The following is a 26,848-nucleotide window of genomic DNA, read 5'->3' on the forward strand; positions in this document are numbered from 1 at the left end:
TTACATTACTCAGTGTAACAGGGTTTCTATACGCTCCTGTCTACTCCACTGTAACAGCGTTGTGTGAACCTTCCCACTGTTCAGGGGCTTAGGTCTCTATGTGCACCTGTCAGTTTCAGTGTGCTAAAGGGTTTTTTTTCTATCAACCCGTCCGCCATTCTGATTGAGGGTTCCATAGACCTGTCCACTTGCCTGTGTACCAGTGTCTCTATATGTCGGCCCATCTCCCAGGGTGCCAGTATCCACTATCCAGTGTTTGCTCTATCCACCTACCCACCATCCGGTGTGCTAGTATTTCTAAGACGTACCCTCTATATAGGTTGTGTGCAGCGTTTCTATATCCCCCTGTCTACTACAGCGTGAGTGATTTGGGGAACCTGCCCTCTTACCTATGGGCCAGCACTTATCAGCACCAGAAGCCGGATACTGCAACAGGCTTGAGTGCCCTGTTCAGCCTTCCGCTCATCTTCGACTTAGGCGAGAGCTCCATCCACCACTGCCCCATGAGGCGGCCCGCCAGCAGCTGTCGCATTCAGTGCCAGGATTCAAGATCACTGATCCTGCCCACTATCCAGGGAACTAGCGTTTCTCCTGACCAGAAGCTGGGTACCATAACAGGTATGTGTTGCCCTGCTCACTACCCAGCAAGTCAAACATAATACCTCACCTGGCGGGTCAGGTATCTCCTTCATCTTTGACGGAGACGAGGACTGTGGTCTCAGGTACGGCAGCAACTGTCACATTCAGTGCCAGTATTCAAAGTCGATGATCCGGTCCGCTATCCAAGAGGCCAGCGTTCTCCAGACCAGATGCTGGATACCGTAACAGGTAGGAGTTGCCCGCTTACGACCCAGCGAGTCAAACGTGCTACCTCACCTGGCGGCTCAGGTATCTCCTTCAGACTACTCATTCAGGTAACCTGAAAGAAAGCCAGGATACCCTGGCCAGTTCTCTCTTCAAGCGATCTGCAGACTTTTTCCTACCTCGCACCATACGGGTAACGTGATATTGAGGTAAGGCAACACGCGACCTTCTAACTGGAGGGTCGTGTGATTCACTCCCTGCAGCAACCACGGACCCTTTGATGCAGCACAACAGCAGCAGCTCTCATTTGGTCGCCTCCCAGTGGCCTGGGACCCCCTCTAACCTCGCACCATTCCTCTTAGGTAGCCACATGGTAAGGTTTTTTCCTCTCTTGACCGTACACTGGCTGCATCGCTTCTTGAAGCAGCAGTCATTTGGATCTTCAAATGAGGTAAGCAAGGTGCAGCTCTGTCCACTAACCAGTAGATTGTCCGTTCTACTTCCTACCACCGTCCCCGGATGGTTCGTGGTAACTCTGGTATCTGCCTATTCCTTGGTCTAGAACTGCCTTGGCCGCACCCCCCACTAGGGTTCCGACCAGGCACTGTAAAGGTTTAAAACCATATATCGTTACTTACATTTTCTCTCTTTCAGATAGAGATCAGATTTTCTTATTCCCTTCTCGGTCAACAGGTGGAAGTTAAGAACCAGACACAGGATCGTCTAACCAGTATTGATTCCACGGAGGACCAGCTTCACCAAGGGACTTCTAGTATCCTGACTGCCCAGCCCTTGGGCCCACTCTTACGGACAAGCTGTAAGGTTTCATATAACTGTCTGTCTACTTTCCACAGCAGAATTCTTCAGGGAGCCCTGAATGCTCAGACCATTGGGTGTTTCCAGCCGAATACTCAACACTACAGCGACTGGTCCACGCCTGATCTGCCAATCTCGGTTAACACCTAGACATGACCTGCTTCCTTTTCAGGCCAAGAGGGGTCTTCTTTTCCCCTGCCCCGAGTCTCCCTCTGTTTTCCCCCCTATCGTAGTCATTCGGGTTGGCTCTTGGGGATATGCTAGTTCTCTCCGATGCACCTGACATACCAAATTCCGCGAACACTCGCCACCGCTTGGTCTCAGACGCTTGTCCATTCCTGCAAGTTCCTGCCAGACCATTTATACTCTCATATTCTCACACATTTCCTTCCATTCGTCGTCACTCCTTGTTGTGACGTGATGACGCATTCTATAATAATATTAAAAATTTTTTCATTCATTCTTTCTTGCCACCTTCCAGGGATAGGCGTCACTCCCCTGGTCGGCTAGCGCTTCAGCCGACAACATAGTCCGACCCCTTTCTCGGAGTCCCCCTCTAAAGGGTTCTTCCTTCTTCCACAGGTCTTGTGCCTTTTGTCATTCACAGGAGCCCTCTCCCATGGAGGTTCTCCTTCCCATAATTCATCTCAATGGTCACCCAGTACCCGATTCCAGGGTTCGAGTTTCCCAGTCACATCATTATAGATGCTAGGACTCCCTTCACGTCGTAGTGAGATTTGGTTCTTTGAATTCCTTGGTTCCTTAACCTTGTCATTTTTCTCCGAACCTCACAGGTTCTCTTGACCACTTACATACACAGGGCAACTATTTCCCATATTTTTTTCCCCGCCTGCAGGCTGTTTCTTCCACTAGAGTAAGATCACTTCTCTCAGGTGCTGTGGAATCAACAGGTCAGGTCCCCCTATGGCGGAATCCCCTTCCACTTTTCTCAAATGTCTCGAATCCCTTGCTCCCTCTCAGGTGGTCGGTTTTCTGTTTAGTCATCCTGCGGCAATAATGGGCCAAGGTTCCTTTGGCCTCCGCTTACCTGGCACCTACCTCTACCAGGTGCCCCAGTCCTTCGCTCATGCTTCCTCTCTCAAACGTAGTACCAGGGCCTGTCGGGCCTTTTCTTCTTAGCCTGACCTATCCCTGTCAGTCGCCTTAGTTCCTTAGCTTCTTACGTACAGGCCTCAGAGGATGCAGTTTCTCCCTGATCATCCTATTACCCATGCATTTTACACTAGTTCTTAGTGCTCCCTAAGTACTCTAACTCCTCTCCTGTACTTCGGCCCCTGGCCGGGTAGGAGTTCCTTTCGGGGTCTAGGTCCAGGTTCCGGTCAAGTAATCTGGTCTCTCCTAACCCTGTTTTCGGGTTTTTTCTCTTCCCACCCTTGGGGACTGCTTTAGGACGTCCCATGGTTTCCTGTGTCCCCCAATGAAGCGATAAAGAAAAGTAGATTTTGGGTACTCACCGTAAAATCTCTTTCTTGGAGCCTTCATTGGGGGACACAGCACCTGCCCTTTTCTAAGACTTCAATGAATCCGGAATGTGCTAGTTTTCAAGCTTCTCCTCGTACTGCTTTTACACAAACTGATCTCCTCAGCTCCAGTCAGTGGGTGTATACTACGTGGGAGGAGTCAACTTTCTTATTCGCATAGTGTCACCTCCTAGTCCCAGCAGCATACACCCATGGTTTCCTGTGTCCCCCAATGAAGGCTCCAAGAAAGAGATTTTACGGTGAGTACCCAAAATCTACTTTCTCCATCATGTCTGGAGTGTGGGTGGAAACCGTAGTACCCAGAGGAAACCCAGGAAAACATGGGGAGAATAATATACTAACTTCTTGTAGATGTTGCACTTGGTGGGATTTGAACCCAGGATCACATCGCTGCAAAGCAACAGTGCTAACCACTGAGCCACTGTGCTGGCCACTGAGCCACTGTGCTGGCCACATGACAAGTTAAACATTTACTTTTGAGCTATGCCCACCACTGTTGGCTTTTGTTTCAATAAATTGAGATGAAACCACCATTGCATGCTTTACTCAATTGCCCTACTTTCACGATGAGCTATCACTGTAGCATGAACTTGTCACATTTTACATAACATTTCACCCAAAAACCAAATATCTAACTTTTTGTGAGCAATGTATATTGAATTACTGACAGATTTAGGCTATAAATTACTGTATATACCCCTCACCTTTAAATTCCCATTTTAAAGGGTTTTTTTGTTTCCCTGTTTTGATTACATGCCATTTATAATAAAAATTAAATAGAAATATTGTAATTTAAATTTTGAAAGTGTGACTTTTTTGTAAGAATAATCTTCCCAATCTTCCCAAACCTGTGAGGTCTAACCATTCCCTCACACTGACTGCCATGTTCTGAGATCTAGAAGTGTTTTTAATCATACATAATTTAGATCTGCTGTATCTCTAACACCATAGCTGAAGACATCCGTATGGAGAGGAGGGTGTGTGTTTCTTCACTGCATGACACGGTCTGTTTATGATGAGTAAACTTCATGCAAGTCTAAATACATGCTCCAAAAGACAAATCTATGGGAATGCCAGTTAAATTATAACCTAAACTTTACATGACAACACCTCCAACAAAAAAAAAAATAAAAAAAAAAAAGAAACAGAACAAAACTACTTTTTATACAACTCTGCACCCAGTATTACATGATATGACTAGTATAGTGGCCTGGAGAATGGTCCTTTTTAACTTTGATTTTTGGTCACAACGATTGCTCAAAACAAAAAAAAAAAAGCACACAAAAAAAAAAAAACATACAGTGGAACCTTGGATGTTTTGTAAGACGAGCAAAATTTGTAACTTGGTTTAAGAGCAATGATTTGCAATAAGCGCAAATACTCACCCGTGCACACTTCCGGTTCTGTCCTTTCACCACGCTCTGTAGTTAACGTTCTGCACATAAGTACTGTATACATTATACCTTTGTACAGTATATATACTATATAGCACGTTTATCAATTTGCATTTGTGGATACAGTATTGTTCTGCTATTGCCTGGGCAGTATTCCTACCCCACATTTGGCTTAGTTCTGCTGTTATTTTGCGGAAAATAGATTTGGGGGGGTGTTTTTTGTGTATTCTACTAGAATTAAGGTTGTCCTATTTATACATTTTTTATCTCTATAGTGCACCTTCTGCATACCAACAATTCTATTATAAGCTACCGTGCAGTTTGTTTTATATGTTTTTACTGTACAGTATTTTGTATTAGTGTGCTGTAATACTTTTATATGAACACAGGACATTTTGCATTACTGTAATAAATATATAAATGCAGTAAATATTTTTGGGTTTTGGAACGAATTGTCTGCGTTTCAATTATTTCCTATGGGAAAATTTGCTTTGATATAAGAGTACCTTGGTTTATGAGCAGACTCCCGGAACGAAGTATACTCGTAATCCAAGGTTCCACTGTACCATGGTTACAATAATGTGCAAAAAAGTAAAAAAGAGGTCATTTAAACAGCAAAGCAAAATGCTAGTAAAAAAAAAAAAACTGCATTTTTTTTGCAAAGAAAAAAAATGCTAAAAGCTATAAGGCTCTGTTCACACTAGAAAAATTTTTCTGACGAAATTTCTTGAGTCTGAAAGATTACTACACTTGCGGTCAAAAACGCACCAATAACTTCATGTGTTTTTACCGCGTTTTCCCCGCAGTTTGGTCCCTGCGGTTTTTTCACCATTATCTACAGCAACAAATTGCAGGGACCTGCATAAAAGAAGAAGTGACATGCTCATTCTTTCTCAAAAATTCTGCAGAAAAAAAACTTTGAGAAAAAAAAAACAAAAAACAGTATACGCACAGCTATTTCTTTTTTTCCATAAGTTTTGCTGGGGAATGTCTGCAGAACGGTTACAACCATTTTGGCTATGTGCGCACGTTGCGTACAGTCACTGCAGAAATTTCTGCAGCGATCTGAAGAGCACATGTGCGCTTTAAATCGCTGCAGAAATGTCCGTAGTGAAAAAAAAAAAAAAAAAAAAAGCGCCGATTCCATGCGCTCTGCCTGCAGCTCCTGCCATAGACAGAGCAGGGGCTGCCGGCAAAGCGCACGGAAGAAGTGACATGTCACTTCTTAGAACGCAGCGCTTCGGCAGAAGCCGAAGCGCTGCGCTCTAAAACGCCACGTGCGCACGGCCCCTGCACAATCTCCATAGACTGTGCAGGGGACGCAGGACGCATGCAGTTACGCTGCGCTACAAAGTGCAGCGTAACTGCATGTATTTACGCAACGTGCGCACATAGCCTGTCAAGAAATTTCTGCAGCAAAAACGCAGAAAAAAACGCAGGTAAAAACGCAGTGTGTGAACAAGGCCTTAAAAAGGTCTTGCGTGCATAGCTTTCTATGATCCATATTGCCTTTAGTGGCAGTTCAAGCAAAACAGCTAGCTCCAATCACATACAGAAAAAACTGCATCAGCAAACAAAAATAATTGAGAAATAAGAAGTCTTGTAGTTAAGACTTACCGGACTGAGAAGGGGGAAACTGAGAAAAGGATGACGCACGCTCTCGTTTTGGAGGTGGAAAGTAACCTCCATCCTCTTTGTCGGAATCTGAACAAACAGAAGTGTTAGCATTATACGGTTTATAAAACATTACAGTATTGATAATAATAGGAAGAAACGCTCTTTTTACCTTCACCTTGTTCTGGACTTGACCCGTCAGCAGACCTCTATAAAACAGGATGTATATTAGTTTTTTGTTTTTTTTTTGGGGGGGGGGGGGGGGGGGTTGTTAACACTTATTATGGGTTGTACAAGCTACACAAGGTTTATATGGCCCGTTCATGTGTAGTGGACATTTGTCACAAATTTGCACCAAACCAGATCTGCTACTTAAACAGTTAAAAGGCTATAAGGCAATCTAAGCAGCTTCACTCCTCAAAGACAAATGATGCAGCTGTTTGATAAAGAACATGTCATTACTTGCTCCAATGGGCAGCATGCAATATGCTCAAGAACAGAATGCAGCAGGGTCTCGTTTCCCCAAAGTGAAAATGTTGGGCCAGGTACGTGAACAGTGCTCTCGATAAGGAGATGGGCTGGAGTGAAATGCTGCCGATTCATGGAGAGGCGTACTCCTGCATCAGGAGAGCCAGATAAGTGGGGTACACCTGTGCGCCTCACCACAACACCTACTCCATTCCCTGCTGAAGATTTGCGCTGTAGCAAATGCAGGCACTAGTTAGAAGTTTGTCAAGCAGTGGTCTCCAGGACCACATTCAGAGATATAGAAAAGCTGCAATTTTAGTGCAGTCATGATGTGCATCAAACTTTTAATCAGCCGATTATATCACTAGAGGACTACTGTTGCCAAGTAGTTAACTATGCTCCTACCACTAGCTGGCAGCTTTCTGCCTATGCACAGTGTACAGAGCTGCCAATCAGTAGTGTAGGTGGGGCTTTGCAGAGCTCAGGATGCAGAGTACCGGTAGACCGGCAGCAGATAAAACAGTGATTTAAATCAAAACTGTAGCAAATAAGTGATGAAACTAGGGTCTTTATCTCTACATTTCACTGCTCTCAGACAGGGTAGTGACAGATTCCCATTACTATGAAAACGTGGCCAGACCAATCTAGTATAAGGTTATATGTGCACAACATATTTTAGACGCAGTTGCCCCTGCAGTGGGGGTTTTTTTCCAGGCAAAGCCATTTCAGTAAAGCACTGTGGGTAGTTTTCCTAAACCGGCTTCACTAACGTCTTTGACTCTTCAGGGTTCCGAACCGTGAAGCAAAGACATGACATATGATGTAACATTGGCGCAAATCGTTTGGACATTGCGGTGCCTCATGGTTTATTTTATGGGGTGCTTTTGCTGCGCTTTTTCAGGTGGATTGTAGGTTAAATCAGTCTGAAAAAGACTGTGCACATATCCCAATACAAACATTTAAGCAATTGCATGTTCATGTCCTCCATGGGAACAAAAAATAAATAATCTACCGTACTTTCCAGCGTATAAGACGACTTTTTTAACCCCTGTAAATCTTCTCAAAAGTCGGAGGTCGTCTTATATGCAGAGTGTCATCTTTTAGGGAGAGGGCGTATAATTAGCCCTCCCTGTCGCCAAGACTATCAGAGCGGTAGCGCTTCCCTCTGGCCCGCCCTTGTATCCCATTACCTCCTTCTCTTCCTCTCAGGCACATAGACCCCTACGTGATTGCGTCCGATGTACAGGGGTGCAGTTTGCCATCATGGCTTTACTGCACTTGAATGCTTTACGGTGACGGCGCAAAGTATTCAACTGCAGTAAAGCGCTGACAGCAGCGGCAGCCCTATGTATTGGACACGATCTCAGAGGGGCCTATATGCCTGTGGTCCACAAGAAGCACCCCTTGATGATCACGTCCGGTGCACGGAGCCGCCACTGCTGTCAGCACTTTACAGTAGTTGAAAGCTTTGTAACACCACCGCCTGAAAGCATTCAACTGCAGCAAAACCATAATGGCAGCCTGCAGCAGCGGCTCCATGCACCGGAAGAGATCACCGAGAGATCTAGGTGCCTGTGGTCTGCAAGAAGCAGCTGAGGACACTGCAGGAACAGAGGATAGGTGATAATTTTTATTGTGTGTAAACAATGGCAAAATAGGGGACAAGAAGGAGACCAGTGTAGGATGGTAATACTGAACAATGGGCACATTACTGCAGGGGATATTACTAAACAATGGGCACATTACTAGAGGGCACAAGGATGGGCACATTACATTTTATTGGGATCTTTTTATTTTTGAAATTTTCAGTAGCTGCTGCATTTCTCACCCTAGGCTTATACTAGAGTCAATAAGGGTTCCCAGTTTGTGGCAATATAGGGTCCTCGGCTTATACTCCAGTATATACAGTAGATCCCAAACTATTTTAACTGGAATAGTTGGGGGTCGCCCTATACGCCCAGTCTTATACGCCGGAAAATACGGTAATATCTTCAGAAAGAAGTACAGATGAATCTACTGTGCACGGTTAGAACATTTTGGAGTCACGAAAGAAGTTTTCCTTTGACAGTGCATTTAACCTTCCTTTGGATCAATGTTAGGTTATAGGTTGAAGTTGATGGACTAGTGTCATAGGAGGGATGTGTTTTTACTGAACTTCTGTTTTTATGCTCCTATAACGGAACAGGAAAACAAAACAATAGTGTTCAAGGGAACTTGGCACCACTTTTTTGGCCTATAAGCTGCGGCCACCACCACCAGGCTCTTATATACACCATTCTAACATGCTGTATATAAGAGCCCAGGCCGGGAGTATAATATAAAAAACACTTTATAATACTTACCTAACGGTCGCGCGGTTGGCCATATGGGCGTCTCCGTTGTCCGGCGCCTCCTGTTTCGGCCATCTTCGTCCTCTTTCTGAAGCCTGGGTGCATGACCCGTCCTACGTCACACACACTTGCCGGTCTCGTGCAGGCACACTACAATACTTTGATCTGCCCTGCTCAGGACCTGAATGCCGGCGAGTGTGGATGACGTCGGACCAGTCATGCACCGCGGCTAGACAAGGAGCACAAATGATGGCCAAAAAAAGGCGGCGCCGGACAACGGAGACGCCCATAAAGGCCCACTGCACGACCGTTAAGTAAGTATTATAAAGTGTTTTTTTTATGTTCTCACAGCAGCCTGGGTTCCAATATACAGCATGTTAGAATGCTGTATATAAGAGCCTGGTGGTGGTGGCCGCAGCTTATAACCAAAAAAAAAAAAAAAAATGGTGACAGGTTCCCTTTAACCTAGCCTAATAATATGTACTCATTTAAGGGGCTGATAATGTTGACCACAACTGTAAACGATAAAGCATTCAAAAAGCTTTTAGATTGCACCATTACTTATAGTTTGTCCCACAGACAAAAAAAGTAAAAAGTGATTGGAGCCAAACTCAAAACTTTTTTTTTAATATAAAAAATAGTGTTTAATATTTTTATTTTGCAAACATTGTTAAACACCCGAAAAACTACATAAACGTCAATGTCGTGGCCACACTGACCAGCAGAATAAAGAGAATAAGATATTTTTCTTGATCTCCAGGTTTTCCTCTAAGCAACAGGGAGCACATGACCCTGTATTTCCCAGAGATCAGATACATAGCACCTATTTTGTGACAGCCTCAATAAGTTTCAGAGAACATCTTCAAGAGGTATTTTTTTTTCCCTAGTTTCTGATCTTGCCTTTTACAAGAGCTTAGTAGCAGGGTCATGTGTACAAGATGTACAGGCAGGTTCACAGCTTAAAGACATTCTGTATGACAGCTACATGAGGAGATTAACCTAAAATAGTTACGGCTAAGTCAAGCCAGTTAAAGCTATTATCTATGACACCAAATATGTTAACAACTTTTACTTTAACTTACCTTCTGGCCTTTGTCCTTTTGAAACACGAAAACAGGAGGTGCTATGGCTGGTTTTTCTGCAGGAGGGAAAAAATACAAATCTTAGTTTTTCCAGCAAAAAAAGTAAAAACACAAACCCTTAAAAACTACAGAAAAGTGATGAACGGCTGGATAATATAGAAATTAATGAACAGGGAGAGAAAAAAAAAAACCAAACAAGCTTCAAGCCATATTATTATATATATATATATATATATATATATATATATATATATATATATATATATATATATATATATATATATATATATATATATATATATATATATATATATATATATATATATATATATATATATATATATATATATATATATATATATATATATATATATATCGCCCCATATATCAGGGTTTTTCTGGCTCGCCTTACAGCATATCCTAACTCATATATATATATATATATATATATATATATATAGCATACGAGTTAGGATATGCTGTAAGGCGAGCCAGAAAAACCCTGATATATGGGGCGACAGGCAATGAATATCTTGTGTAATAGCTTGTCTTCTTGTGCAGTAGGGTAAGGCTGCGTGTCCACGATGAGGATTCACAGTGTTTTGGATGTAGTGTGTTTTCACTGTGTCCAAAACGCTGCGTTGTACAGTCCAAGCACAGTGGATGGGATTTCTCGAAATCTCCTGCCCACTGTGCATGTTTTTTTCCCCAGTGAAAACAGACCTGCAGTATGGCTTCCCGGGCCGCAGCATGTCCATTATTTCCTGCAGAGAGACAGCTGTTCCCTGTGAGGAGAACACAGTGAGAGACCGCAACTGCCCAAGCCCAGATCGTGGGCTCGAGCAGCTGCTCCTGTGGAGGAGATTCACAGCCACTCAGGTCTGGATCCAGGACGCAGAAGGTCCTGATCTTGTGCACATACCCTAAAAGGCACATGGGAGAGGTCTAGACCAGAGGTTCCCAACTCCAGTCCTCAAGGCACACCAACAGTGCATGTTTTCAGGATTTCTTTAGCATTGCATGGGTGTTGGATTCAGCACCTTTGCAGGTGATTAAATTATCACCTGTGCAATACTAAGGAAATCCTGAAAACATGCACTGTTGGTGTGCCTTGAGGACTGGAGTTGGGAACCTCTGGTCTAGAAGACTGTAGAATTAGAGCAGTTTCTACTGAAGGTGGTATGTGAAGGCCTAACACACTAAGGAGCAGTACCATGTCAGATATTAAAAGGGTGGTCACCCATATTTTTTATTATCTAGTTTGATATTATATTGAGAAATAATGTTTCTCTCAAATACCTTGTGTTGGCAATAGTGCCTGTGAGACGCGCTATTACAGACCGCTGTTCCCCACTCCAGTGACGCCACCGTCAAGTGCCGCACACGTCACATCCCTGCGGCCGGCTGTATTCTTCCTGACTCACTGAGCTGTGAGCGGTGTTTCACCGCTTGTCACAGCCCATCTGCTCTCTCCTCCCTCACAGCACAGCACGTTCTGCTGTGAGGAAGGAGGGAGCAGATGGGCTGTGACAAGCGGTGAAACACCGCTCACAGCTCAGTGAGTCAGGAAAACTGCAGCTGGCCGCACAGATGTGACATGTGCGGGGATGTCACCAGAGCGGGGAACAGCGGTCTGCAATAGCGCCTCTCACAGGCACTATTGCCAACACAAGGTATTTGAGAGAAACATTGTCTCAATATAATATCGATCTAGACAAAATATGGGTGAACCACCCCTTTAACTTGTGGACCGCCGAGAAGTGCAGGCGGACCATCAGAGCTAAACTTTCTGCACTGTGCAGAAACGCCACAGATATGGGGCAATATACTAATGATTCAGCAAATTTTCATATATTACAAGCAGATTTTGCTATAGATTCACAGCAGATGTCACTACTGCTACTCTGAAACTGTCTTGTGGCATTCACTGATGTTTTTTGAACCACATTGTTCAAGACGGCAAGCGACATTCATGCATTTCGTGCAAAATAAAAAATGCCATTTATTTTCATCATTAATCTGTTTTTATGATTTTTAAGCACGAAGTGTTTAAAATCCTTTTAAAAGGGAACCGGTCACTAGATTTGGCAACCACCAACAGCGAGTCCTTTATATACAGCATTCTAGAATCTATATATATATATAATTGCCTTATTCTGTCTGTCTGTCATGCTCGAAAATTGTGTCCTTACGGTGACACAAAGCTGATTGGCCGCTGGGCTCGCCATGGCCCCGCCCCCCACACGGATTGGCCTCTCGCCCTGGCTCTCTGCAGGCCCCGCCCCCTCACGCAATGCACGCTCGCTCTGGCCCAACTGACACGGAGCTCCGATTCCCAGGTGAGTACACACACACACACACATCAGATCACACTCACTCATCACATCCACACACTCACAACATCCTGGGATATCGCTTGCTTCTACACCGGCTCCGTTAGGATCCCAGCAGCGCCAGACATAACCTTGCGATGCTGGGATCTTGACGGAGGCCGTGAACGCTGGTAAACATTATACACATCGGGTAACTAAGGTCCCTTGGTTACCCGATGTGTATCATAGTTACCAGTGTACACCGGCTCACACTCACTCTCACACACACCTCACACATACATCACATCGCATCCACACACTCACAGCATCCGGCGATATCGCTTGCTTCTCGGCCTCAATACTGTGCTGTTGTGACCTTCCAGGACCTGCCGGAGGATCACATGGCCAGAAGCATGTGGTATCTCCGGATGTTGTGAGTATGAGCGCGTATGTGCAATATCGTCAATGTGTGTGTATGTGAGTGTATGCGATCGGGTGTGTGAGTGTCGGCAGAGGAGCATGGCGTGCTGGAGGAGGCTGGGAGGAGAGAGGCTGATGCTGGGGACAGAGAGGCTGATGCTGGGGACAGAGAGGCTGATGCTGGGGACAGAGAGGCTGATGCTGGGGACAGAGAGGCTGATGCTGGGGACAGAGAGGCTGATGCTGGGGACAGAGAGGCTGATGCTGGGGACAGAGAGGCTGATGCTGGGGACAGAGAGGCTGATGCTGGGGACAGAGAGGCTGATGCTGGGGACAGAGAGGCTGATGCTGGGGACAGAGAGGCTGATGCTGGGGACAGAGAGGCTGATGCTGGGGACAGAGAGGCTGATGCTGGGGACAGAGAGGCTGATGGAGCACGTTTGGGAGTGTGCAGCACACACACACACACAACGCTACACACACACAGCGCTACACACACACAGCGCTCCACAAAACGCAACACACAAACAACACTGCTCTCACCCCCCATCACACCCAGACAACACCCAGAACATGTACAGCGCCCTACACAAACACTTGGTAACTACACACAACAACATCTCTATCTCTATATATAAATAACAAAAATCATACATGAACTACACAATACGTAAATTCTAGAATACTCGATGCGTAGAATCGGGCCACCTTCTAGTACTGTATATAAGAGCCCAGTCTACTCTAACGTAAAAAACACTTTTATAATCCTCACCTATGGCTCTGGTCTGATGGGTGTCGCTGGTTTCTAGTCCAGCGCCTCCTCTCTGCTGCGATCTCCGTCCTATCCAGCCCAGGACTGGCATTGCTAAAGGCAGGGCAGATCAAAGTGTAATCAAGCGCAGGACCTGAATGCTGGCCTGTGTGGACGACGTAGGACACGTCATGCACCCAGGCTTCAGAAGCAGGCGGACAAAGATGGCCGAAAAAGGCGCCGCACCCGGAGACCGGAGACACCGATCTGACCAGTCTGCACCAAACCGATCGTTTAGGTGAGTATTATAAAGTCATTTATACGTTCTACCCAGCGGCCTGGGCTCTTATATACAGCATGTTAAGAGCCCAGTGGTGGTGGCCGCAGCTTAGGCCCAGTGCCCACGCTGCGCATTTTGACGCGTATTTTCAGAAATCTGCAGCAAAATCTGCATGTCCATTGTGAAGCCAGCAAAGTCTGGGAGATCAGAAGTGCTGTGCCCACGTTCAGTATTTTTCAATGGTGTATTTGGTGCAGATTTATTTTTTTCTGCACCAAATACACAAGGGAAAAATAAGCAACGTAGGCACTGCACTTCTGATCTCCCAGACTTTGCTGGCTTCACAATGGACATGCAGATTTTGCTGCAGATATCTGAAAATACGCGTCAAAACTACAGTCATGGCCAAAAGTTTTGAGAATGACACCAAAATTATATTTTCACATGATCTGTTGCCCTCTGGTTTTTAATTGTGTTTGTCTGATGTTTACATCACATACAGAAATATAATTGCAATCATTATGAATACCAAAAGGTTATATTGACAGTTAGAATGAGTTAATGCAGCAAGTCAATATTTGCAGTGTTGACCCTTCTTCAGGACCTCTGCAATTCTCCATGGCATGCTCTCAATCAACTTCTGGAGCAAATCCTGACTGATAGCTGTCCATTCTTGCATAAGCAATGCTTGCATTTTGCCAGAATTTGTTGGTTTTTGTTTGTCCACCCGTCTCTTGATGATTGCCCACAAGTTCTCAATGGGATTAAGATCTGGGGAGTTTCCAGGCCATGGACCCAAAATCTCTATGTTTTGTTCCATGAGCCATTTAGTGATCACCTTTGCTTTATGGCAAGGTGCTCCATCATGCTGGAAAAGGCATTGTTGGTGCCAAACTGCTCTTGGACAGTTGGGAGAAGTTGCTCTTTGAGGACATTCTGGTACCATTCTTTATTCATGGCTGTGTTTTTAGGCAAGACTGTGAGTGAGCCGATTCCCTTGGCTGAGAAGCAACCCCACACATGAATCGTTTCAGGATGCTTAACAGTTGGCATGAGACAAGACTGGTGGTAGCGCTCACCTCTTCTTCTCCGAATAAGCTGTTTTCCAGATGTCCCAAACAATCGAAAAGGGGATTCATCTGAGAAAATGACTTTACCCCAGTCCTCAGCAGTCCACTCCCTGTACCTTTTGCAGAATATCAGTCGGTCCCTGATGTTTTTTCTGGAGAGAAGTGGCTTCTTTGCTGCCCTCCTTGAAACCAGGCCTTGCTCAAGCAGTCTCCGCCTCACATTGCGTGCAGAAGCACTCACACCAGCCTGCTGCCATTGCTGAGCTAGCTCGGCACTGCTGGTAGTCCGATCCCGCAGCTGAAACAGTTTTAAGATACGGTCCTGGCGTCTGCTGGTCCTTCTTGGGCGCCCAGGAGCCTTTTTGGCAACAATGGAAGCTCTCTCCTTGAAGTTCTTGATGATGCGATAGATTGTTGACTGAGGTGCAATCTTTGTAGCTGCGATACTCTTCCCTGTTAGGCCATTTTTGTGCAGAGCAATGATGGCTGCACGTGTTTCTTTAGAGATAACCATGGTTAACTGAAGAGAAACAATGATACCAAGCACCAGCCTCCTTTTAAAGTGTCCAGTGGTGTCATTCTTACTTAATCATGACTGATTGATCGCCAGCCCTGTCCTCATCAACACCCACACCTGTGTTAATGGAACAATCACTAAAACAATGTTAGCTGCTCCTTTTAAGGCAGGAATGCAATGATGTTGAAATGTGTTTTGGGGGGTAAAGTTCTTTTTCTTAGCCAATATTGACTTTGCAAGTAATTGCTGTTAAGCTGATCACTCTTTATGACATTCTGGAGTATATGCAAATTGCCATTAGAAAAACTTAAGCAGTAGACTTTGTAAAAATTAATATTTGTAGCATTCTCAAAACTTTTGGCCATGACTGTACACAGCGTGGGCACTTGGCCTTAGTCACCAAATTGATGACAGGTTCCCTTAAAATGCAAAAGTAGTAGTACATTATGTTAAGTTATAGATTATACAGTGCCTACAAGTAGTATTCAACCCCCTGCAGATTTAGCAGGTTTAAGCTGGGTTTACACACTGCAACATCGCAAAGGACATCGCTGTAACGTCACCGGTTTTGTGACGTAACAGCGACCTCCCTAAGTCTCTGCTAAGTCGCTGGTGAGCTGTCAAACAGGCAAACCTGGCCAACAACTCAACAGCGATCCGGACCTGCAGAGCGAATTAGCTGGTTGTTGGGGACGTTGATAAGCAGCCTTTTGAAAGGGAAGTTGCTAACAAAGTCTCTGCAAAGTCTTCACACACTGAAACTTCATGCTGCACAGCGGGAAACAAAGGACCTAGGAATGGTCCTGAACGATTTGTAACGATTACAACTTCACAGCAGGGGCCGGGTCGCTGATAGGTTTCACACACTGCAACATCGCAAACGACATCGCTATTGCGTCACAAAACCGGTGACGTTACAGCGATGTCGTTTGAGATGTTGCAGTGTGTAAACCCAGCTTTACACATTCGGAATTAACTTGGCATTGTGACATTTGGACTGTAGATCAGCCTGGAAGTGTGAAATGCACTGCAGAAAAAAAGATTTTCTTTTTTTATTTTTTTTTAAATTGTGAAAAGTTTATTCAGAGGGTCATTTATTATTCAACCCCTCAAACCACCAGAATTCTGTTTGGTTCCCCTAAAGTATTAAGAAGTATTTCAGGCACAAAGAACAATGAGCTTCACATGTTTGGATTAATTATCTCTTTTTCCAGCCTTTTCTGACTAATTAAAACCCTCCCCAAACTTGTGAACAGCACTCATACTTGGCCAACATGGGAAAGACAAAGGAGCATTCCAAGGCCATCAGAGACAAGATCGTGGAGGGTCACAAGGCTGGCAAGGGGTACAAAACCCTTTCCAAGGAGTTGGGCCTACCTGTCTCCACTGTTGGGAGCATCATCCGGAAGTGGAAGGCTTATGGAACTACTGTTAGCTTTCCACGGCCTGGACAGCCTTTGAAAGTTTCCACCCGTGCCGAGGCCAGGCTTGTCCGAAGAGTCAAGGCTAACCCAAGAACAACAAGGAAGGAGCTCCGGGAAGATCTCATGGCAGTGGGGACATTGGTTTCAGTCAATACCATAAGTAACGTACTCCACCACAATGGTCTCCGTTCCAGACGAGCCCATAAGGTACCTTTACTTTCAAAGCGTCATGTTAAGGCTCGTCTACAGTTTGCTCATGATCATTTGGAGGACTCTGAGACAGACTGGTTCAAGGTTCTCTGGTCTGATGAGACCAAGATCGAGATCTTTGGTGCCAACCACACACGTGACGTTTGGAGACTGGATGGCACTGCATACGACCCCAAGAATACCATCCCTACAGTCAAGCATGGTGGTGGCAGCATCATGCTGTGGGGCTGTTTCTCAGCCAAGGGGCCTGGCCATCTGGTCCGCATCCATGGGAAGATGGATAGCACGGCCTACCTGGAGATTTTGGCCAAGAACCTCCGCTCCTCCATCAAGGATCTTAAGATGGGTCGTCATTTCATCTTCCAACAAGACAACGACCCAAAGCACACAGCCAAGAAAACCAAGGCCTGGTTCAAGAGGGAAAAAATCAAGGTGTTGCAGTGGCCTAGTCAGTCTCCTGACCTTAACCCAATTGAAAACTTGTGGAAGGAGCTCAAGATTAAAGTCCACATGAGACACCCAAAGAACCTAGATAACTTGGAGAAAATCTGCATGGAGGAGTGGGCCAAGATAACTCCAGAGACCTGTGGCGGCCTGATCAGGTCTTATAAAAGACGATTATTAGCTGTAATTGCAAACAAGGGTTATTCCACAAAATATTAAACCTAGGGGTTGAATAATAATTGACCCACACTTTTATGTGGAAAATTTATTAAAATTTAACTGAGCAACATAACTTGTTGGTTTGTAAGATTTATGCATCTGTTAATAAATCCTGCTCTTGTTTGAAGTTTGCAGGCTCTAACTTATTTGCATATTATCAAACCTGCTAAATCTGCAGGGGGTTGAATACTACTTTTAGGCACTGTATATCAAAGCCGTAAAAGTGAATAGATTTTATTTTTTTTCTATTTAATACAGTAGTACTAAATAAGTTTCTCCCCAGTCTGTTATTACTGTTCAAAACCGTATATTAGCTGTATTTCACTTTCTGTATACGATAGAGAGGCTTTTCGGATTTGCGTTTAATGATATTCTTAAAGGGAATCTGTCAGCAGGTTTTGCTACCTCATCTAAGAGCAGCATGATGTAGCCAAGGAGATCCTGAATCCAACAATGTATCACTTACATTATTGGGTGCAGCCGTTTGGACAATCAGCAGTTTTAGGCTACATTCACACTTGCGTTAGTTGCAATCCGCCGCTTTGGAAAACAGCGCAATCCGTTAACTGCTTGCGCTGTTTCCCATAAACTTGGATGGACAACAGATTGCGACTAATGTGTCTGCATTGCATCTGCCGCATGACGGATCAGTCGTGGAACGTCTGACCGTCGGGCAGCAGGAACGCAGCATGTAGCGTTTGAGCGGTGGAATCCCTTTTTTTCCCCCACTGTGCATGCTCAGCTCTTATGTTTAATGATTGGTTTCAATGTTTCTCTTTCTCGACTGCTGAACGATTAGCTGATCGCCCAGCGCAAGGCTTTTGTGAACGATCAGCTGATCGGCCGGCTTTTGTGAACGATCAGCTAAAAAAATTACTCAATCGTTGATACGTCGTTCTAATCTCAAATATTGTTGCTGTTGTAGGACGCAGGTTGTTAGTCGTTCTTGAGGCAGCACACATCGCTGTGTGTGACACCGCAGGAACAAGGAACAACATCGTACCTGAAGCCGCCAGCAATGAGGAAAGAAGGAGGTGGGCGGGATGTTCCGGCCGCTCATCTCCGCCCCTCCACTTCTATTGGGCAGCCGCTTAGTGACGCCGCACAAACCTCACCCTTAGAAAAGAGGCAGTTCGCCGGCCACAGCGATGTTGCTAGGCAGGTAAGTATGTGTGACGGGAACTAACGATGTTGTAAGCCACGGGCAGCGATTTGCCCGTGACACACAACCGACAGGGGCAGGTGATTTCGCTAGCGATGTCACTGTGTAAAGTGCCCTTAAGATTTAACACTGCAGCAGAGATCAGAGCTGTTCCGTCCAAACCAAGCTCCATGTACAATGTCTACAAACCATGATCTGCTAATCACAGAGGAGGGTGCGGTAACCTGGCTTATATAGTCTGGAAATTAATCTGACACTAAAAACACCAGTGACCTTGATAAGAGGAGGCACTGCTGAAATCTGTGTTTTAAGCCCTACAGCATGCGGTCTTCAAATTACATAGCAAAAACCTGCTGACATTCCCTTTAAATATATCAGCCATACAGACATAGTAAAATAATCACAAAATTAATTAAAAACACTTATGGGAGTGTCTAAGGTAAAAGCTCTAGACCAGTGAAAATGGTAGGTCACTAAGTCATGGGGTACACTTTCACAATGAATTGCCCCCAGCTTTTTAAAAGAAGTGTTACCCTTCAACGTAATTTAACCTATAATGAAGAATTACACTTAATTTATAATAACTTGTCTAATACAAACAAATCAGCCATAAGAATTAATGTGAGGGGTCAGTAGCCAGTGAAGGGTCCCATGAACCTACTGGGCTATTGCTGTAAAAGATGATAACGACTATGTCCCCCAAAAGCAATTTGAGTAAGGGGGAAGGCCGAGATCATCACCCAGGTAACACTTTTGGCATGACCACAAAATAACGCTGTGAAACTTTAGAGGACGGCCTCTGTCAGACTGTAAAAAAAAAAAAAAAAAAAAAAAAAAAAAAAAAAAAAAAAAAGGCACGTAGCCTTGTATGGGATACACCATATATATAATTTATATTATCACCTATATCTTGCAACTTTAGTGCTCTAATGGAATCCTCCAGTCGGCAGGAATTGAAATTTAATTAAACATGCAAGTTAGCCTGCTGATTGTAACCTTGATGTGGTGAGAAGACGTTCACCCACTGGTTATACATGTGCCCTGCCTCACTACTGATTGCAGAAGAAGCTTGGCAAGCCAGCACTGCCAAACAGCGCTCACACCATGCAAGTCAGGGATATGCAAGCAGCATTCAGCCTCTTGGCCACTTTAAGGGAGAGATGAAGACTGTGCCCACGATCAGTCTTCACAGCGTTTTGGATGCAGTGTCAAAATGCTGCAATCTACAGTACAAACACAGGATGGGATTAACAGAAATCTGATATACGTGTTTTTCCACGCAGTGTAAGGGCAGCAAGGTGGCTCAGTGGTTAGCACTGCAGTCTTGCAGTGCAGGGCTCCTGGGTAGAAATCTCACCATGGACAACATCTGCAAGGAGTTTGTATGTTTATATCAGGTTTCTTCCCAAATTGTAAAGACATACAGATTGTGAGCCCCAATGTTTACAGGGTTGCTGATGTACGTAAAGTGCAGCGGAAGATGTTGGCACTATACAATGTGTCCACCGCCATTAACTTGAGAACGGCGGCACCTATATAGGCATAGAAGTGGTGTCTAGGTATAGTAAAGTAGCCATGCACTACGCAAGGAAACCACCTATAGCGCCACCTGGTGGGAAACAATGGAGTTAGCATTTTTATCTCAAAACTGAAGAGAAAAAAAAAAGTGAATTAAAAATTTGTAGGGCATCATCAATTCAATACGAGTCGACACCTTGCATACAGAAATGCTATGATATGAAACCCATGACCCCCCCCCCCCCAAACATTGAATGCTGGTCACACATATGACGCTTATTTACCTCTGATGCTCAAAGTGGCCACCGTCGGCTGCAATGCACATCTGGACTCTGGACAGCATACTGTATCTTGCTGCACGTTGTGCAATATGGTAGGTGACAAGCATCTGTGATACGTCGTCGTAGGTCCTGCAATGTTGGTGGAGGGGTCGCATACACCTGCTGTTTGATGTGACCTCACAGAAAGAAGTCCAATGGGGTCAGGTGAGTATGGAGGCCAATCCACGCAGCCACCATACGCAATGACTTGTAGGAAGGTCTCCATGAGGTATCGCTTCACGTCCGCAGCCTTGTGAGTTTTACACGTTCTAATCATAGCATTTCTGTATGCAAGGTGTCGATTTGTACTGAATTGATGATGCCCTACAACTTTGTAATTCACTTTTTTCCCTCTGGTTCCGTTTGAGATAAAAATGCTAACTCCGTTGTTTTCCACCAGGTGGCGCTATAGGTGGTTTCATTGCGTAGCGCATGGCTACTTAACTATACCTAGACACCATTTCTATTCCTATAGCTGCCTGCCACCGTTCTCAAGTTAATGGCTGTGGACAGGATATGGGTGGACACACTGTATAAACAGATTTACTGACATGCGATGTGGCTTTCCAAGCTGAAGCTTGTCAATGTATGCTGCGGAGCAGTGTTTTCTGCAGGCACACCACAGAGAAAATCCGCAGCTGCCAGATCACTGATTGTGGGCCAGTGGGCTATGTGTCCTGATCGTGTGCATGTACCCTATGTGTTTAGAATTTAATAGACTCATTTATTCGATTCTCCCTTGAAGAAAAACAGTCAAATGTGTGCTCCTCATAAGGGCACACAGTTATCTGATCTGTATGGCACCATAGCCCACAAGGAAATGTTTGATGGAACTGCCACAAAAAGCATTCTGTGTGATGTTATAGACCACAGGCAGTGAAAGTGTGGCCCGCAGGGCCACATCTGGCCTTCAGACTGTTCCAATCCGACCCACGGACAGAGAGCTGACGGGCGGAAACTACAGACATCCGACGGCCGCTGCAGCTTCTAATTCATAGTGTTCATGAAGAAAGATTTTTCCATCAGGAGTAAAAACAGTAACAATGCAGTGACCTGAAAAGAAGCTGCATAACTAGTCATACACTAAGTATTTGGAAGTCAGATCTATGTATGAGATAGCCAAGATTATAACATGAAGGTAGCCTCACACTCAAAGCTGTAGTGTATGGCGAGATAGGGAGCCTGAAAGTCAAAACATTACCCTTTTGGTTGTCAGTGTAGAAGGCTATGTGGGCGCTCATAAGGTACAGTATATAGGAGACTACGTAAGGGCTCACATATACTGAGGGGCTATGTGGGGCTTAGGCTGCTTTCACACATCCGGTTTTTCCTGTGCGGCACAATCAGGCGCTTTGCAGAAAAAACGCAACCATTTTTTTTTTGCCGTCGGTTGCGTTTTTTTTGCAGACTTTCAGTACTGCCAGGTTGTGCCGCAAGGCCTTGCATTCGGTCCGTTTTTTTGCCGTATGCGGCATATTTAGCCGATGCAGTGGCCGGATCGAACGTTGCCTGGCACGTTTTTTTTGTCCGGCAAAAAAAAAAAAAAAAAAAAAAAAAAGCATCGCGCCGCCGCATGCGATTTCTTTCACTGCGCATGCTCAGTAGCGTGCCGCAACCGGAAAAAAAAAAAAAAACGGACGGGCCGCATGTAAAAACTTATGCAAAGGATACGGTTTTTTTGCCGCATCCGTTGCATAGGTTTTACAGCCGGATTGAGCCGCACTGCTCAAACCGGATGTGTGAAAGTAGCCTAAGGCCCCCCTTCACACGTCCGTGAAACACGTGCGTGTTTGTTCCGTTTACGTATATACCGGAGACACGGACAAACATGCACCAATGTTAATCTATGATTGTGGTCACACGTGCATTATTTCATTATGTCCGTGTGTCCGTGATCCGTATGCGTTTGCACGGATGCATGTCCGTTAATCTGCACGGAGCACGCACACGTGGACACAATGAAAGTCTATGGGTATGTGCACACACACGTTAGTAAACACGTATGCATCTACCTATAGTCCGTGTCCGTTTGGTGTTTTTATTTCTAGTGATGTCGGCCATTCTTTTTATTTCTGTGTATGTTGGTCAATCTCCCTGAGTCCGTCGGTCGGTCTCTCTGTCTGTCTGTCTGTCCCTCTCTCACAGTCTGTCGGTCATTTTCCCCTCCTCTCTCATACTCACCGATCCCCGGCGCAGCGCTGCACGGCATTCACATTGCTTTACCTGGCTGGTATTGAAATTTGGGGGGGGACCGCACGCCGTTTTTTAAAATTATTTATTTATTTTACTGCACAGTTATAGACACGCCCACCGGCTGCTGTGATTGAGTGACAGCTGTCTCACTGCACCCAGCGTGGGGGCGTGTCTCACTGCAACCAATCATAGGCGCTGGTGGGCAGGGAAAGCAGGGAATACGAGATTGTTTAATGAGCGGCCGGCTTTTTCAAAATAGTAAAAGCCGCCGCAGCAGTGAATGCCGTGCAGCGCCGCGCCGGGGAACGGGGATCGGTGAGTATGAGAGAGGGGGGGAAACTACAGTCACTCGGGGGGATTAGCGGTCACCGGTGAATCCGTCACAGGTGACCGCTAATCAGTACTCGACAGACAGAGCTGCGGTATGAGGATGAAGTCGGGTGAAGTTCACCCGAGTTCATTCTTATCGCGCAACTCTGTCGGCTGTCAGCCGACATTTATAAACGACATTGTGCATCACACACACGGACATTCCACATACACATACACGTTAATTCCACACGCACACACGGACGTTCTACACACAAACATGGCTAGCATACGCAATTCACACAGATGCCACACGGCCCATAAAAACGGACACAAAATCGGGATACGGACCCGAAAAACAGCCCGTAACACACGTGTGTGTTTTTCACGGAAGTATGAAGGGGGGCCTTATACTGCATATAGAGGATTGGTTGTGGCTCAGTGTATGTAGAGGCTTTGTGGAGGATCCAACGTCTGCAAATATAGGAGGGAAAAATTACTAAGTGCTGACAGAAAAATAAATATATATCTTATTGAATATGCATTAAAAACAAGACAGACAACACACAAATGCTTCTGTGTGATAGCAAATATATGAACAGCAGCAGTTGAAAGAATCAGACTTCCATAGCAGGAACCAGGGAAACACTAGGCAGCGCTGATGAGTCTGCCTAACCATGGAGGTTGGCATGCCAAGAAGCACTCAAGTTTAGGCGCCTTCGCTCGCCGGCAACTCTCCCTAAAGAAAGGCACCCATCAAAATCGAATTGTATAACTGTATCCTGCATGCCACAACTAGTCGTGGTGAACTCTAAAAACGGGAAACGCCAATCCACCAACCGGGAAAGGAGAAAAAAAAAAAAAAAAAAAAAAAACACACACACACACACACACACACACACTTCCCCTATGTGGAAAGTCCAAAAAGTAGACTGATTCTCTCCAAGTGCCCCCCTCCGGGATAGAGGTTCATCAGTATATTACAAGAATGTCTGCATACTTACCGTATTTTTCGGATTATAAGACGCACTTGGAAAATCAGGAGTGTGTCTTAAAATCCGAATGTAGCTTACCGGGTGCTGCCAGCGCTGGGTAGTACAGCGCTGTTGTGTGCATCAGCTGACGCCACTCTGCACGGCTGCTCTCTGGTCTCCTCGGCTCTGTGCGCGGCTGCTCTCTGGTCTGCTCTGACTCACCGCTTTCTCTCCCCCGCACAGAGGAGAGCGGCGTTGCCGGCCCCGCACAGAGGAGAGACCGCAGTGAGTATCTGGGCCTCCCTCTGTACCATTGCCAGCATCACCCTACTCCAGTACTGCCCTTGCCTTCTGTGACTTCCGCTCCGCTGCTGTCCCTTCTCCCTGGTAAGACACCACCAGATTATAAAACGGATCCCATATTTTTTTTTTTTCCACCTTTTTTTCCCCACCGGCGGCTGTGATTGGTTGCACTGAGACAGCTGTCACTCAGCGTGGGGGCGGGTCTGACTGCAACCAATCATAGGCGCCGGTGGGCGGGGGAAGCAGGGAATACAAGATTGAATAATGAGCGGCCAGCATTTTCAAAAAAGGAAAAGCCGCCGGAGCTTTGTGACAGCCGTGCAGAGCTGCGCCCGTGATAGCGCATAGCGGCGGAATCCGCCACCATAGACAATTAGACACCTGGTGGACTCCAACGGAATCTGTCAATGTGCGTTAATTTAACTAACCAAAAAAAAACACTACACCGACCCTGTTGCAAAATAACAATTCAGCATCATCCAGCGGATGCAACGCAAACACATGCATTACAGTACATCATCAATACAAGTCTATGGAGAATAGCGCAGTGCGTTAACAGACTGCGCTATTCTCCACAGTGGCGGATTGCGCTGAACGCAAGTGTGAAAGCGCCCTTACCCCGCAGGATGGTAGCACGTCAGGATGGTGGCTGCACCACGATGGGGGCACATACCAGCATTGGGCCACATCACAGCATCAGCATATTTTTACTTAACTTTACACTGTTCATGGCCTTTCATTACAAGCCATGGACATCATTAAACATTAGACTCATCTATTAAAACTGTTCCTTCTGTTTGTCATTTTAAAACCAATAAACAATTATAAGAATACTAAATTAAACCTAATCCATCCAGTCCATTCATTACCTTATTATTCAATCTGCTAACCTACATACACATTCTAGACTACCCGATACGTTAAGAATCGGGCCACCTTCTAAATTATATATGTTTCACAATCCGGTGGTAACTTACCGCTGAGCTGGGGCTGCAGGCTCTGCTCCGCGCTGGCTCTTTTCTGTGCTACTCTGTTCTGTCCTGGCTCTGCTCAGTGCTGGTTCTGTTGTGCCCCGTGCTGCTGCTTTCTGCAGGCTCTGCCCCTTGCTGACTATTCTGTGAGGAGGGCCGCAAGGCAAGGGTTATTCTCAAGATGTGCTTCAAACAAATGGAGCCCGGAGGCAGCGCGTGCACAAATTGAGCTCTTGAGCCTTCTGAGCCAAGAGCGCTATCTGTGCACGCAGAGATTCTGGGCGCCATTATTTGAAGAAGTCCTTACCACCGACAGTCAGAATGGCTTGCAGCTCCGCCGACGACCACAGCAGCCGCACAGAGCCCCTGCCTCCCGTGACCCCTCTCAATCACCACCTGGTAAGCCACATTCGGATTTTAAGACGCACCCCTTATTTTCCTCCCAAATTTTTTGGAGGAAAAGTGCGTCTTATAATCCGAAAATTACGGTATATTGAAAAATGGAAAGAGCGCGCGAAAGAGAAAGCCAGCCACAGTGCCCCCACAATGAAGCCAGCCACAGTGCCCCCATAATAAGAGACAGATCCACCTGCGGCAACACAAACAGCTCTGCTACATTGCTACATCTCAGAGCGATAACACTGCCCACTGAGCGTAGCATTAATGATGCCGCAATGAGCGCGGCAGACTGTCACAGCCTCCGGGGCCGGTACACTGTCACAAGCTAGGGGGCGTGCCAGCATGCACTTATGGCCGGTGGGCGGGGACCGATCACCACAGCACACTAACAGGCTAGGGGGCGTGTCAAACTGCACGGCGGACTGTGGGCAGGGAGCGGCGATGACGCAATCACAACAGCAGACTGTCACAGGCTGGGGGGCGTGTCAGCCTGCACGGACGGACGCTAGGCGGAGAAAACAAGGAAAGAAGAAGTGTGAAGACCCGGAAGAAGTATGCCGCCATGACACAGTGTCGGTAAATATGAAACGCTCATTTATCTATTGTTTTTTTCATGTTTTATGACTTTATGAATCCGGATCGCGCACCTGGGTCGTCCCCGGAGATAGCACTGAAACCGTGCGGATCCGGACGTTTACAGTCCGGGTCTGCTCAACACTAGTAAACACGCTTTCAGGTCTAACTGGCCTCTATTTTGATAAGTGCAACAATAAATGCCAAGCTCCATGTGCATCTTTGAGAACATGTCCTGAAGGATAAAAAAAAAAAAAAAAAGAAAAAAAAAAAACAACAACACCCTGAAAAATGAGAGCCAAGATCGGATTATTTAGCAACTGCCTCAATTTTTCTCTACTAACTTGTCAAATTACCCCAACATTTATCACCCATGGCCAGGGTATCAGATCATACCCCAGACCAGGTTTGTCTAAGCTCTCATTTGTGTTTGATGACAGCCTGCTAAACAGTACCCAAACAGACCACA

The 26,848-nt window shown here is 45.6% G+C and overlaps 1 protein-coding gene across 2 annotated transcripts in view; it reads right to left on the reverse strand.

The window, feature by feature from the left end:
• The window catches only part of RANBP3 (RAN binding protein 3), a 114,999-nt gene that overhangs the window by 75,998 nt on the left and 12,153 nt on the right, over window positions 1-26,848 (reverse strand). For both annotated transcript variants that reach the window (XM_075352520.1, XM_075352519.1), the window contains exons 2-4: window positions 10,011-10,066; window positions 6,303-6,339; window positions 6,134-6,220 (exon numbers count right to left, since the gene is read on the reverse strand). In XM_075352520.1, the coding sequence (XP_075208635.1) occupies window positions 6,134-6,220; window positions 6,303-6,339; window positions 10,011-10,066 (180 nt within the window). The remainder of the gene's footprint in view (window positions 1-6,133; window positions 6,221-6,302; window positions 6,340-10,010; window positions 10,067-26,848) is intronic.

Source organism: Anomaloglossus baeobatrachus, chromosome 1 (genome assembly GCF_048569485.1).
Source record: "Anomaloglossus baeobatrachus isolate aAnoBae1 chromosome 1, aAnoBae1.hap1, whole genome shotgun sequence".
NCBI lineage: Eukaryota > Metazoa > Chordata > Amphibia > Anura > Aromobatidae > Anomaloglossus > Anomaloglossus baeobatrachus.